At 40.9% G+C, this 14081-nt stretch overlaps 1 protein-coding gene across 1 annotated transcript; it reads left to right on the forward strand.

The window, feature by feature from the left end:
- Positions 1-114: 114 nt before the first annotated feature.
- CRIPT (CXXC repeat containing interactor of PDZ3 domain) lies at positions 115-5033 on the forward strand. The gene is made up of 5 exons (XM_069009777.1): positions 115-201; positions 1066-1131; positions 1552-1606; positions 2269-2372; positions 4415-5033. Exons 1-5 carry the CDS (start codon positions 186-188, stop codon positions 4477-4479), a joined length of 306 nt encoding a protein of 101 aa, XP_068865878.1. The 5' UTR covers positions 115-185; the 3' UTR covers positions 4480-5033.
- Positions 5034-14081: the final 9048 nt, after the last annotated feature.

Consider the following 14081-nt stretch of genomic DNA (forward strand, 5'->3'; position numbering starts at 1 on the left):
GTGCGGATTTTGGGGCAGGAGAAGATCGCTCGCTGAAAAAAACAAATCCCGCGCGGGCCGCAGGCGCCCCTCCCGCCCCTCACCGCGGAGCGCGCGGCGCCGCCCGACAGCGGAAGGCGGCGGGGCCCGACCGACGGCACTTCCGGGGCGGTGCCGGAAGCGGCGGCGGCTGCGGAGGGGCCGCCATGGTGTGCGACAAGTGTGAGTATGGGGGTGTGGGGACCCTGCCCGACCTGCCGGACCTCGCCCTGCCCTGCCCTGCCCTGCTCTGCCCGTGGGGGTCCCGGGCTGCCCCGAGCGGAGCAGCAGCCGCGGGTCCCGGGCTGCTCAGGGCGGGCCGCGGGTGGCGGCTCCCGGCAGGGCTCTGTGTGAGCTGTCATTCTCCCCTGTGTGAGCTGTCATTCTCCGCCTGTGGAGCGTATTAATACACATAGTTTAAATGATTCTGTCCTCTGTCAGCAGTAGCGTGAGCAGCAGGAGCGGGAAAGTGATTGTCCCCCCTGAACTCGGCACTGCTGAGGCCGCATCTCGAGTGCTGTGTTCAGTTCTTGGCCCCTCACTACAAAAAAAGACCTGTGGAGCAGGTCCCGGGAAGGGCAGCGGAGCTGGGGAAGTGTCTGGAGCGCGGAGTGTGATGAGGAGCGGCCGAGGGTGCTGTGGTTGTTTAGTCTGGAGAGGAGGAGATTCAGAGGTGGCCTTACTGCTCTCTGCAGCTCCCTGAAGGGAGGGCGGAGCCAGGTGGGGGTCGGCCTCTTCTCCCGGGTAACCAGCGACGGGACGAGAGGATATAGGCTTAAACTGGGATGGGAGGGCTTAGGTTGGACATTCAGAAGAATTTCATCCTGGACAGGGAGACTACACATTGGAATGGGCTGCCCAGGGAGGCGGTGGAGTCACCGTCCCTGGAGGTGCTTAAGGAAAGCCTGGATGTGGCACTCAGTGCCATGGTCTGGTTACATGGAGGTGATCGGTCACGGGTGGGACTCGATGATCTCTAAGGTCTGTTCCAACCGAACTGATTCTGTGCTTCTGAATCTTTTTCCTTTGTAATGTTTCCTTATGTAGGCGAGAAGAAGCTTGGGACGGTGATTACTCCTGATACATGGAAAGATGGTGCAAGAAACACTACAGGTAACCTCAGGAAGGTTTAACAACTTGGTTTTGAGGTATTGTAAAGCCAGTTGGGCCCCTGAGTTATGTCACCATCTTAAGACCAAAACTTTATATTATTAATCAGGTTAAATATTAATTTGTGTACTTTCCCTCCCATGCTGATTTAATGCATTGGGAATTTATTTGTCCAGGACTCTTCAGCGTTGAACTTGTCTGTTTTGTTTTTGGGGTTTTTTTCCTTCTTGTATGGGAGGACAATACACAGAGTATTTAAATGCAGTATAAAGTGTTCTGTTATCCTGTCCCCTAATGCTGTGCTGAGTGTTTTATCGCTCTCTGTAACTTTATTTGCATACGTGTAAAAGTTGTAAACAAAGATTTTTAAAGTATGCTTGGAACTGGGAGATTTATTCAGTTATTGATTTATTCTTTTTGTAGAAAGCGGTGGTCGCAAATTAAATGAAAACAAGGCGTTGACCTCAAAGAAGGCAAGGTTAGTACTGAACGCTGATTTTGGCTAAGAACATCGGTTAGCAAACTATCTGAGGCCTGTTTCCTGCATGCCTGGGCAACTACTCCAGACTTGTCCAAAACACACTTAGTAAATAATAACTGTGGGGATTATGGTATTTGATTTGTCAGTACAAATGCGTCCATCCATATTTCATGGGTGCTTTCTGCTCAACCTTAGAGTCTGGGCAAGTATTTTATTGCAGTTCTCACTGGAATTGCTAGGATTTGATGCTTTTATCGGGGAGAAGCTGGGAAATGCTTATTTTCTGTGCTAATATTGTCAGGATAATCTCTTGAGTATTTCCTTCATGTCTGAGGGACTTTCTGTTTGCAAGGGGGCAAAATGCTGCTGGAAGGTTTTTAAGTTCAAAGTCCTGTAGTATCATAATAAAAATACACATTTTTAGTTCTGCTTTCATGAAGTTTTTGTCTGTGATGGAAGAAATGTTTCTTAATGGGGAAAGTGGGAGCTTTTCTGCATACTTTGTGCAGCCTATTAGAAATTAGATGTGCGTCCCTTTTCTAAATAACAGTTTTTGCTGGAGTTTCTGACTGCACTCTCTGGCTTAGACTTTTTAGGATGAGGCAGAAAAAAGACTTCATTTCAAGGTGTACAAATAAAATACTCTTCCTTTTTCTCAGATTTGATCCTTATGGAAAGAACAAATTTGCAATATGTCGCATTTGTAAGAGTTCTGTCCATCAGCCAGGGTCCCACTATTGTCAAGGATGTGCCTATAAAAAAGGTGAGTTTCACTGAGTGCCAAAATACCCCACTTTGGCTTGAAACCAGAGAGGAAGCACAGCACTTGAATTTGTAATTAGGAAGAGAAGGCTAAGATGAGATTTAATTGCTGTCTTCAGCTACTAATAGGAAGGCACAGAGAACATGGAGTCAGACTCTTCAGAGGTACACAGTAATAGATTAAGAAATAGTGTACACAGGTTAGAATGTGGAAAATTCTAATTACGTAAAAGGAAAGCAATTTTTCAGTGGGGGAGTGATCAAATATTCTAGTAACATCAGAGACTGTAGAATCTTTACAGGAGGTATTCAGAGCACGACTTGAACAGTCCTGAGCCAGCCTTATCCAAGCTGGCTGTTTTGAGTGGGGCAGGACTGGAGACTGAAGGAGATTCTTTTAAACCTTTGTCATTCTGTAATTCTGCTTCTTTTAGAATGTTTGTGGTATCTAAATCAGTAGATTTGGAAAAATAATTCTAAACTTAATCTTGGCAATTGCATAGAGAACTGTCATTGAACAAGTTTGATTTTCCTTAATTTAAAAAATCCCAGGTCTTGTAAAACTCAATTGCTTGTTGCAGTCCCTCTTCTGCTCCCTTCTCTCTTCTCCCCTTTTTATAATAGCTAAATCTAAAGTTCCTGGGTGGGGAAAAAGCTTCATGATTTAAGGCCAAGGAATCATTATAGCACATAAGGTGAACTGATTTTTAGATGTAGAGCTACAGCTAACCAGTAGTAAGCTTTGTTTATGAAATTAATTGTTCAATAAATATGTCCTGTGTCGCTAAGCCAGTGGTTTAGCAGCCTGCTGTAGGAATGTTGCCTGCTAGGTGCTCACCAGATGGCTGAATCCCAAGTGGTAGAACCTTGTTCTCTTTCTTAAATTTGTGGCTGGCTTGGGTGGGCTTCGGGATTTGATCTTTGTCTGCTTGCGTATCCTTCCAGGTTGAACCTGTCTTCTTCATAAAATTAAGACCTTTCTAAGTGCTTTAGGTTGTAGCTCTGACCATCAAAGATGTAATTGGGGCATATTTCTTGAAGCAAATGCAGTCATACAGCTTAGTGCTTCAGCTGTTGTATATCTCTGGAATTGGGAGGCAATCTTAAGTTAATTACTCCTCAGTTTAGATCTGAAGTCAATATTTAGTGGGCTGAATTTTGGTCTCCAGAGTAAATCATGTGGCATGTTCCCTGCTGTTCTCTTCCCTAATGGACTGCTAGATACGTGTCCAGTCATGATGTCAGTATATGAAAGCACACGATTTGGAGAGAGCAGGAGTAGATGCCACTTGACATTTTCTGTCTGCTGGTCAATGTTTGTGTAAATTGAGAAGTGGTCCTACCAGATAAAAGATTTAGCACCTTTCTGCTTTGGAAGGAGGGGGAGAGATTGAGACAACCCACTCCTCTGCCAAACTTGTGTACATTTTGTTGCTCTGGTCTTTTGACTTGACACTCGTAGAATTTAGGACAAAGTCCTTTGGGACATTAGTGTTCACTTCTCAAGTATTCTTGCTCTATAAATACCTTAATTCTGTGAAAACGTGTTCTAAACTTTCTCAGTTGTCTGAAGCCCCCCACCTGTTAGTGCCCCATTTAGCAGTCAGTTTGTTGGTGACTGTATTTTCTTAGTCCTGCTACTTCCCGTCCACCTCATGCCTCATTTGGCTACAGGACTTTAAATGATTAACAATACACCATTTTTACCTGTTTGTCAGGTGTGAGCCTCTCCTGGCTCTCTTCAGGCATTCCAGCAAATTACAGAAGCTTCAGGCAGTATTGTGAATCATAATGCTCTCAAAATAGAGCTTATGTTCTAAAGTGGAAGCATTACACATATGCTGCAGATACGAATTTGTATTAGGAGTTACAATGTTACTTCTAAGTTCATAGTATCTTTTGAGAATATGCACAGATAAGATTATCAGTGAGAGCTCATTTGAACAATTTTTTTAAAAAAGATCTTTACAAAAACAGCAACTGTTTTTGAAGAAAGACTTTAATGATTTTAAAATAATTTACACACTTTTTGTGTGCTTATAGGCATCTGCTCCATGTGTGGCAAGAAGGTCTTGGATACGAAGAACTACAAGCAAACTTCTGTCTAATTGTACTGGCTAGTCTTTTTATGAACTTTAGCTTCCGTGTCTTTGTACAGTAACTTTTCTCTAAAATCATTTGTGAGTAGTGCTTTCTGGAAGATAGTACATTGACTTGGAATGAGAGGTAAAGACAGCCTGATTATTTGCCTAAAATGTACATAATATTGGATTATTGTTGGTTTAGCACTAATATTAGCTGGTATTTAAAGGTAATGGCTTTCAGCAACTGATACAGTTCAACAGGAATGAGAAGATCCTGGTGGATAGGTTGAAACTATGTTACCATCAGAACACAGATCTTTGAGATGAATACTCTTTTTTTTTGCCTATCACAAGTCTTCTGCTTATCTTACGGTAATGTTTTGTAGATGTATAAAATATGAGCTTGCATCACCTCATTAAAGTATCTTCATTTAGTTGTGTACCTATAAGTATTTATAATTATTCTCATCCCAAACTGTTATGTCCTTGCCATTCAGATTTTAATGCAATTGTCATATTGTATTTTGTTTCTGCCTACAGTATGGTTGGTTAAATCACAAATTGTTAAGCTACTGAAATCTGGTGTGTTGCCCTGCCAGTTCTTTCTTTGGCATTGTTGTGGTTTAGCCCCAGTCAGCAACCAAGCCCTATGGAGCTGCTCACTCACTCCCCCACCATCAGGACTGGGGAGAGAATTGGAAGGGTAAAAGTTTGAAAACTCATGGGATAAAGACAGTTTAATAGGGAAAGCAAAACAAGGAAGAAATTCACTGCTTCCTGTGGGCAGGCAGGTGTTCAGCCATCTCCAGGAGAGCAGGGCCCCCTCACCCATTATGGTTTCTTGGGAAGACAAACTCATCACTCAGAATATCCCCCCTTCCTCCTTCTTCCTCCCGCTTTATACACTGAGCATGGTGTTGTGTGGTCTAGAATATCCCTTAGGTCAGTTGGGGTCACCTGTCCTGGCTGTGTCTCCTCCCAACCTCCCAGGCAGCCCCAACTTCCTTGCCATTATGGCAGTACAAAAGGCAGAAAAGGCCTTGGCTCTGTGTAAGCCCTGCTCAGCAATAGCAAAAACATCTCTGTATTATCAGCTCTGTGTTCAGCACAAATCCAGAACACAGCCCCAACAAGCCACTGGGAAGAAAACTAACTCCACCCCATCCAAAACCAGCACAGGCATTAAGACTGATCAGCTATTCTGTTGTTAGCCTCCAAGGCAACTTTACATATAGCATCAGGTGGCCCAGGGCAATAAAATAATGAGCATCAATTTCTAAATATCTCAGTCTCATCATTTTCTAAGTTAGTCTGGCTTTTAAATGCTTGCTTTGAAACTGGCTCTTGAATTCTATGATGTAATTGCTTATATACATGTCAAATTTGAAAGATCAAAGCAGGCTACCTGCTTTTCAGCTCTGGTTTGATACAAGACTTGAAGTGAGTCTCTGAACATGAGAGGCTGACTGTGGCTCTGTGATTCTTTTGTCCTTTGCTTCGTTTCTACATATTAAAGCAATTTCTGTTATGTAGCATAATAACTACTGCCTTTGCATGTATTTTAAGAAAAAAGAATCATTCATTCTTAATTAATTCTTAATTTAAGGGCAAAGATTATTCATTCTTAATTCATGGTAAAGATTTTACTAGACCTATTTAAGTGTTTACTCCTCCCTGCAGCCTACTCTTGGCAATTTTTTACTTCTGCAACTGTCTTTCAACTGTAACAGAAAAACTATCAATGAGAATTTCCCTATGAAGAGATACTCTTTTAGGTTTCCTTTTGTTCTCATATTATTACTGAGGAAATTGCATGACTAATGGAAACTGAAAAATTGCTGTTCTTTCTGTGGGGCAAAATGAAGAACACTGGGCATATAGTTATCCTCTTTGATGTTGCCTTCCTCATGCTGTAGTTGTGTTGCAAGTAGCCCTCTAAAGGGGATTGTCTGACATTTCCTGTCATCCTCAACTATCCATTGTTGAACATTTATCACCAAAGTTTCTTGTTCAAATGTGTTGGCTTCCTGCAGTTGCTAAAGAGGTAATTATTTTTGGCATTTTATATTTGCTGAGAAGCTTTGTTGGGATAGTGGAAAGAGCTGGGTCTCCCAAAAGAAGAGAGCAACGCTGCTGCTTTTTATTGTAAAAGCTTCTCCTACTGCAACAATTGCATGGAGACACATGGATTAGCTAGCTGGTGAGAGCTTGGTGCTGGCCACTTGTTTCCAAACACATCAAGGAATTCTCATATTAGTGTATATCTCTATGACTCATCCTTTATATGGGTGAAAAGAAAGTGTCTGTAATTGGCTTCAGGTTTTGCAGCAAGTCTTGTCAGCAGTGTGTGTGAAAATTTCAGATGGCAGATTCCCCAACAATCCCTGAACTCTTCAACCTTTATGGGTATGTGCAATAAGATTGATTTTTACTATTCTGTGAATAAAACTTGTCTTCCTACAACTGGCCACTATCTCTATTTCAAAAGCCTGACATCATAATTCTTGAATGAATTGGTATGAATTGGATGTTTATTGCACTCTATGAATATTGGCACTGAATAAACTCTTACCTCCTTTTGAAACCAATTAAAGAACAACAGGATTTTAAATAATGTGATGCTTGGTTCATAATTATTTTGTGAATTGAGCTTTTGTACATTCATGTCCTACTACTGGACAGCTGTTTTTGCATGTTAGAATCTCCTTTTGTTGTTAAAGACAGGTTTTGTTTTGGTGGGCTTTTTTTAATGGTGGATACAAACTCTTTTGTTTTTCCAGTGGTTTTTATGTGCTCAGGATCTTTCATCTGTAGCTCTCAATGCTCCTCAGCTTCATGAGAGTATCAGTTCCAGAGATCTGTAAAATTTGCTGATGCAACAGTCAATTTTCAGAAAAGCTCATTTTCCAAGCATTATTTTGAAGTCTTGCTGCTTTAAATTTAGATTGCAAGGCATCCATCTCCTGAAAACCTTAGAGATGTACCACAGTTCAAGGCAGCCTGGACAGAGGAGCACTTAAGGGTGGCTATTAAACTTATATACACCCTCAGTATAATTGAATTGTCATGTAAAAACATATTGTTGATGCTAAAAATGTATTGTAAGGATGGGACGTCTTTCCTGAGACATTATGCAGTGAAAAACAAAAGAAAATTCGTAATGGAAAGTTGCCAATTTTGTTTAATGTACTGAGAAGAGCACAGTAATATTCCCAGATGATCAGCCTGTCCTCTAAATCACAGGTAACATAAGAGATTTGTGCTGCCAAATTTAGTAGGATTAGAATTTTCTTTGGTACAGCTGAATTCTTATACTGTCCTTGCTGTTCCTTTGTGTATCCATTGGCCAGAGCTGTTAGTGAGCTAAGTACAAGCAGCATTTTGGTGCAAACTATTAAGAGAACAATTAGCTACATAATGCTACTGTGACTGGAGAAGCCAATCAGATGAAAATTAAACAGGAGCTGTTGAAGGGTCCTTGTTGTGTCAGGGTGTTCTCCCATTCTTCCCCCTGTTGTTTTGTTTTTTTAACCCTGCTCTTCTTGCTGCAGGAGCTGGAGAAAGGACCATTCAAGTATGATCATTTGGCAGTATTGTTCCAAAGCATTAAGACTATTTTAATTGTTTACTTGTAGAAATGTGGTGGTGGTTTTTTCCATCTTGGGTTCATTCCTTCATTAGCAGAATAATAACCAGAAAGACTTTGTCTTCTATACAAGGATGTCACTGACCACTTTGCTTTCAGTTTTTCTTGAAAATGGCTCAGACTTGCACCAAAATCTCTCTTTTTTTTTTTTTTTAATTTTTATTTTTTGGCAAAATAAGAGATATACAGGTTTCAAATGGTAAGTCTGTTGCACCTGCTTGTTCTGGCATCACTCCTGTCATCAGCCCATCTCTCTGCAGTGCCTCAGATTGTACAAATCTTCCAGTTCTGCTCTACCCGGAGACACTTAGGCCACAGCCCTCTGCCATTCTCCCCACAGTTCTGGGCAAGAATGGCTGGTGCCTTTGTATTGTCAGTGGTCATAAGAGGGATGTGCAAAAATTGAAAGACAGCTGTTCAAAATAGTGCAATGAACCATGTTGCTTTATTTTTCTAACACAGAAGATTCCCTAGCATGGGAGATTAATTATTCATTGAAAGACACAAGGCAAGAGCACAAGCTGTTTACAACTAGAATGACAAAATTTAGTTTATGATAGGGCCTCTATACTGTGAATGAAATTCTGCAGCTACTGAAGTCTTTAGAAATCCTCTTGACAAGTCATTACTTTTCCTGGACTGGAACTGGGCTTCCTGATCTCCTGTAAGTATATATGGCCTAAAGCTGGGCCTTTTTCTGTCGTTTGCTTTGGGTGTTGGAGAATCCAAGAGTGGTTTTTGGCATTGGCATTTTGGTTGTTCCCCAGGCACTGACCTACCAGCTGCTTGATATAACTGGCTATTCAGTGAGCACTGGTTCAGCGTGGGATCATGAGCATATATCTCCTTTTCTTAAGAGTTTCTTACTAGATCAGTGGTTTAGAAAATAAAGGTGGCCAGGTGCAAAAGGGAATAGTGGTGACAGAAAAACTGACCCTGAATATCATGGGAGAATGGACACATTGCTGCATCACAGCTGAGGTTTGCTATTAAGCAAAAGTATTTTTGCTCTCCCAATTAGCAGGACTGGTTGGACAATGTGAGAAGTCCTGATGGCACGCCTTACAAATAACAAGCCCTAGTGTTCCTTTTTGTGGGGATTATAGCTGCGCCTCATAGGAAGACCAGTTGGTTTTGAACTGCTTGTCTTCCTCCCAGATATGTACTTTTATGGGAGAAGTTGTCATCTGAAATTCATCAGGAACTGGGTTTTTATCAACTTCTATGGGAGGGGCCATAGTTCACTTTGCAGAACGTGTGTTCATCATGTCTGGCTAATGCAGAACATGTAAGTGCTCTGTTGACAGGGAGCGCTTACTTCTCGCACTTAAGGGCAACAGTAAAAGCTCTGTTGAAGGAACCTGAAATCTTGCCAAGAAACTGAGGAAAGAGATGGATGAGGTGTTCTCCATGTGAGTATTGGCAGTAAAAGGTTACTTTGTTACATGGTTCAGGAAGACACTGCTGACTCTTGGTTTTTTGCCTTGATGCCATTCATTTGTGATAAATAGCAAGTAGATTTTTCAGGTACTGGTGACTTGATGACCAAATAACTACCTAATTGAGCAGGCATTTTCAGGCTGACTTTCTAGTAGAAAACTTCTCAAAACTACTCCTTCCTTTCTGTCTCTCTCTCTGCACTAAAAGATGCAAACTGAACTTCGCAATGTTAGTGACTCATTAGGCATAAGCACTTCCAGCAAATTCACTTGCTGTATGTTCATCTGCCAAGTGCCATTGGGAAAACAGATGCTGAGGAGGGTTTGTTTTCTGCGTCATCACGGTGCTGATGATTAAATATCATTATTGTTAACTGTTTCAGGTCACATGCAAACACACAAAGCTCCCATTTGCCATTTCTACTGGCTAATGGGTCTCATCACATGCATCTTAAATATATCATAACCAGCCCAGTGTCCAGGAAATCATTACTTGCTGTTGATTTTTCTTTGCTCCTTGCTGCCATAGAAGGTAAAGATTTTAAGTTGATACAGCTCCCAGATTGTGTCATGAATATTTACTCTTCTGATATGTTTACTACTGTTCAGTAACACAGCAGTGCAAATAAGACTATGTGTGACAAAAGGCTTGGCTCTCCGGGAGCTGGCTTCTAGCCCAGTCCAATTGTCGTCTTTTATTGATTAAAATTGGATTAAGCAAAGTCTTTACTCTGACATCTTAAATTGTCTGTCTTTCTATGGGAGGCTTTTGAAAAAATGATGATATGACATTTCAGTGATGAATAGCTTTCATTTTATGGCTTTCAAAGGCATTGTTTCCTAAAGGATGGGAAGTAAAAAAAAAATTATATAGGAGAACAGTTATTCTACTGATTTTTAGATTGGTTTGGTTTGGTTTGTTTGTTATTAGAGTTCCAAAGATATCTTTGAAAGATCAGGCATATTTTGTTTATGCAGTGGTGTCAGCCTGAATTTGAAGTGAGCCTGAAGCTGTGACTGAGTCGCTCTACCTTAAAATAGATCCTGGTTTGGATAATGAGATGTTAGTAACATTAATTGCTGCCCTTATCATCAGAATATGTGACATATAAATTCAGAGACTCGCCAAACTGGCACATTTCCCAGCCTATCTTAGAAATAGTGGGCAGGTAAATAGATCAGTATGGATTTACATAATTTTGGGAGGGCTGCCCTGGAGCTGAAGAAGGGGGCATCATGTCCTCAGTCTGTGTGGCATCCTGCAGTGCTACTGTGGAGGCACTGGGCAGAGAAGCTCCCAGGAAGCTAAGGAAAGAAGTGTCTGTTAGTAAAGGCAGTAGAATTCAGGTTCTAGGAATCAAAGTATTCAAATTTAATTTCTGTGGCAAACTCTAAAACATTACAAATAGTGAACTGTGTGACTGAATCTTTGAAGCTTCTAGAAAAACTTTTTAGAGAACAGCAAACGCAATTTATTTCTCCAGTTCCTGCTGATAATATTCACAACCCTCCTCTCCCACCCTTTATTTTTTTGGATCCAGATTTCCTGGGTAACATACAAGCACTTGTTATTGGTGAACTTTGAGTAAGTGCAGTACTGATAGTTGCACTGAGGAAAAAATAGATGACTAGGTATTATGACACATGAATTAAAAAGAAAAAAACAGTTTTTAAAGACTGTCACATTCATTATAAAAGAGAAAACCTTTAAAATTATTTATCTTAGCTGAATTAAAAACAAATGACCATGCAGATATTAAGGTTATAAACCAGCTTGCAATCTCCATGCTTTTTTATTCCATGAAATATTTCTGAAGATTGTGTTGTGTTTTGGTTTGGTTTTCTTCAGAAACAGCTGGGAGCCAGGGACATTTTTTTTTAAGTTTAAGTTTATTTAAGCAAATAATTAAAAGTTTCAAGTCCTTTCCAGTATGAGACTATATATGGCAAGGTCCTGAAGATTCTTTAGAGATGAATACTTAGGTTAGCCAGGTTTTGACAAGTGTGCTTGTCACATGCTAGCTGTGAAATGCAATTCTGTAAACACTGCTCAACCATAAAGTGCCATATGCTCTGGCTTTATTCCTGCCTTTATATTCATAATAAAAAAGATCAGCGTTTGGATTGGGGGAGAAAATGGTCGGACTAGGATCAGTAAAAGTGTGTGGAACACAAGCTCACACTTCTGTCACTGGGCACTTGGTAAGCATTAATTTTCCCCTACAATCCCACACCAGGTGGATAAATAGGAAGCATTCAGCTGATTTGTCCAAGGCTGATGAGGAAGTTGGTGTCAGGCTGGGGCTAGAACTCACTGAAAAGAGCTGTGGCATATGCAGATGTCTGGGAGATGGCTTGCCTCTGTGTGCCCTTTCCGTGTGCAATACTTTTGATACCTGTGTGACCAGGGCACACTATGACAGGAGTTTGACACAAGAAGCACTTTAATGAAGGAATTAGTTTGAAAAACAGAGCAGAGTTTTCATATGGGATTTTTTCCCCCTCGAGGTAGGTCCATTCAAACAGTTTTCCATAACATTTTATGTGTGTAAGTTTCATACCAGTACTTAATGCTTTGCTATGCAGCTGTTTTGTTTGTGTAAACACTTCCTCTGTATAACTGGTCAGCTTTCAGCACTGATTAAAGTTAGGTAGGAATTTTGACATTCATCGAACATTTCATACATAAAAATATCAGTTCAATTTGTTCTTACTTGAACACATGTGGGCTATGATATATTATCCCAATTCTGCCAAAGATTAAGGCATATCCAGCTTGTTGTAGGGTGTTTTGTCAAGACAATGGGTCAATGGGATTACAGTGCATTGAAGAGCAACTATATCTGAAAGTACATTTGCATTTGAAAAATGCTGTATTCATAAAACTGGTGAAACTAGGAAAGCTGAATAAATCAATAATCCTATAGGAAAAAAACCCCAAAATCTAAAGAAGGTAAAATTTTGATTCAAATTCAAGTTAACAGTCAGATTTTGTCACTCTTCCTGATGCAGTATAGTATCTCTTTCTCCCAAGCATTGCTCCTCATTTGGTTTAGAGGTGCAAATATCCAAGGGTAGTTAGGGACCTAATTCCCATTAAATTTATTTCATTGAGAATGCATGCTCACATCAAGCTGTGTAATAAGGTACTGCACAGTCTGAATAAGGTACAACATGTGGCATATCAGAACAAGTGGTATTTTTTATATACCATCACTATCTGATTTACTGTTACTGCAGATTTCTTTCCAGTAAAATTTTAATACAAATTCAGCTTGCTGCTAGTGGGTATGTAGTGACACAATAGAAGCTGATTTTTTGTGTTACCTTGTTGGTTCTGTATTCCCTTCAAAAAGCGGGAAACTGCTTCTGAGCTGGAATTCCTAGCTAATGGTAAATAAATTGCCCTCACTGGAGGAATGAGGCCTGTTAACTGATGACTGAACATTTTTGATACATCAGAACAGGCTGATAGTGCAGTACTGATACACATTGCATGGTACTTCATTGCATGATGCAGTATGTCATTCAGCCCTTCTCCAAGTTGTCTTAGAAGATTAGGTTAAGGAAAAGGATTAAAAATGTTTTTTGAGATCTAAACAAATACAGGTTTGTACTCTTCTTTGGATTCTGCAGAAGGCCCCGTAACATTTCTATGTATTAGAGAGTCCTAATTTCAGGATATAGAAGCATTTGTGTGGAGGAAAGGGGCAGTTCTGGAGGAGAATGGCTCTCTACAACCACATATCCATATTTCATTGTAGTCCACTTAACCAAATTTCTGCTAGTGACTTTTAGGTATGGGCACATAATTGCCTTGCTGTTTTTCTGGTGGGCCATGAATTCCAAAGAGCAGCTTAACAGGTAGCAGTTTCTGGAGCATTGTGGCGTGTTTGTCTAACCATGCCAGCTGGGAATACTAGCTTGCACCTTAATTCTGCCAGCCAGAAAGGATGGAGCACAGTGGAGAAGCAGATTACATCAATCTTGTATTTTCTGGCTGTTCATAGGCAGAATGCTGTCTGGGGAGACTGTCCCGGTTTGAGACAAATTTGGAAGAACGTCCAAATTTGAACGTGCTCTGATAGAGTGCAGGTCACAGCCATCCCTCCCCCACTGGGTTTGGGAAGGAAAAAATTTTCTCGGAGGAAGGTGAAAGGGAAAAAACCTATTTATTTAACAGACACAATGCACAATGGGAAAAGAATAATGCTAAATAATGAAAGCTCTCTCTGTGGAGAGAAACCTGGGAAGATGTCAGTCCTTTCTGTGGGTGTGTCTTTGGAGCTGGGTTTTTGGCGTAGGCCCCTCCAGGCTGGAGATGTAAGGTCTCCCAGCGTGTTCTGGTATTGTTGAACAGTCCAGACGAGAAAAAGAAGCCAAAGTCTCAGGGAGAAAAAAAAGTTTAACTCTCCATCTCTCTCCAGAGAAACAGAGCCCAAAGCTGGCTGAAAAGCAGCAAAAAGGGTGCTTTCCTCCACATTTGCCACCACAGAAGCACACAGAGAGAGAGAGAGAGAGTGACCTTGGAGCACAAGCTG

Source organism: Aphelocoma coerulescens, chromosome 3, assembly GCF_041296385.1.
Source record: "Aphelocoma coerulescens isolate FSJ_1873_10779 chromosome 3, UR_Acoe_1.0, whole genome shotgun sequence".
Taxonomy (NCBI): domain Eukaryota; kingdom Metazoa; phylum Chordata; class Aves; order Passeriformes; family Corvidae; genus Aphelocoma; species Aphelocoma coerulescens.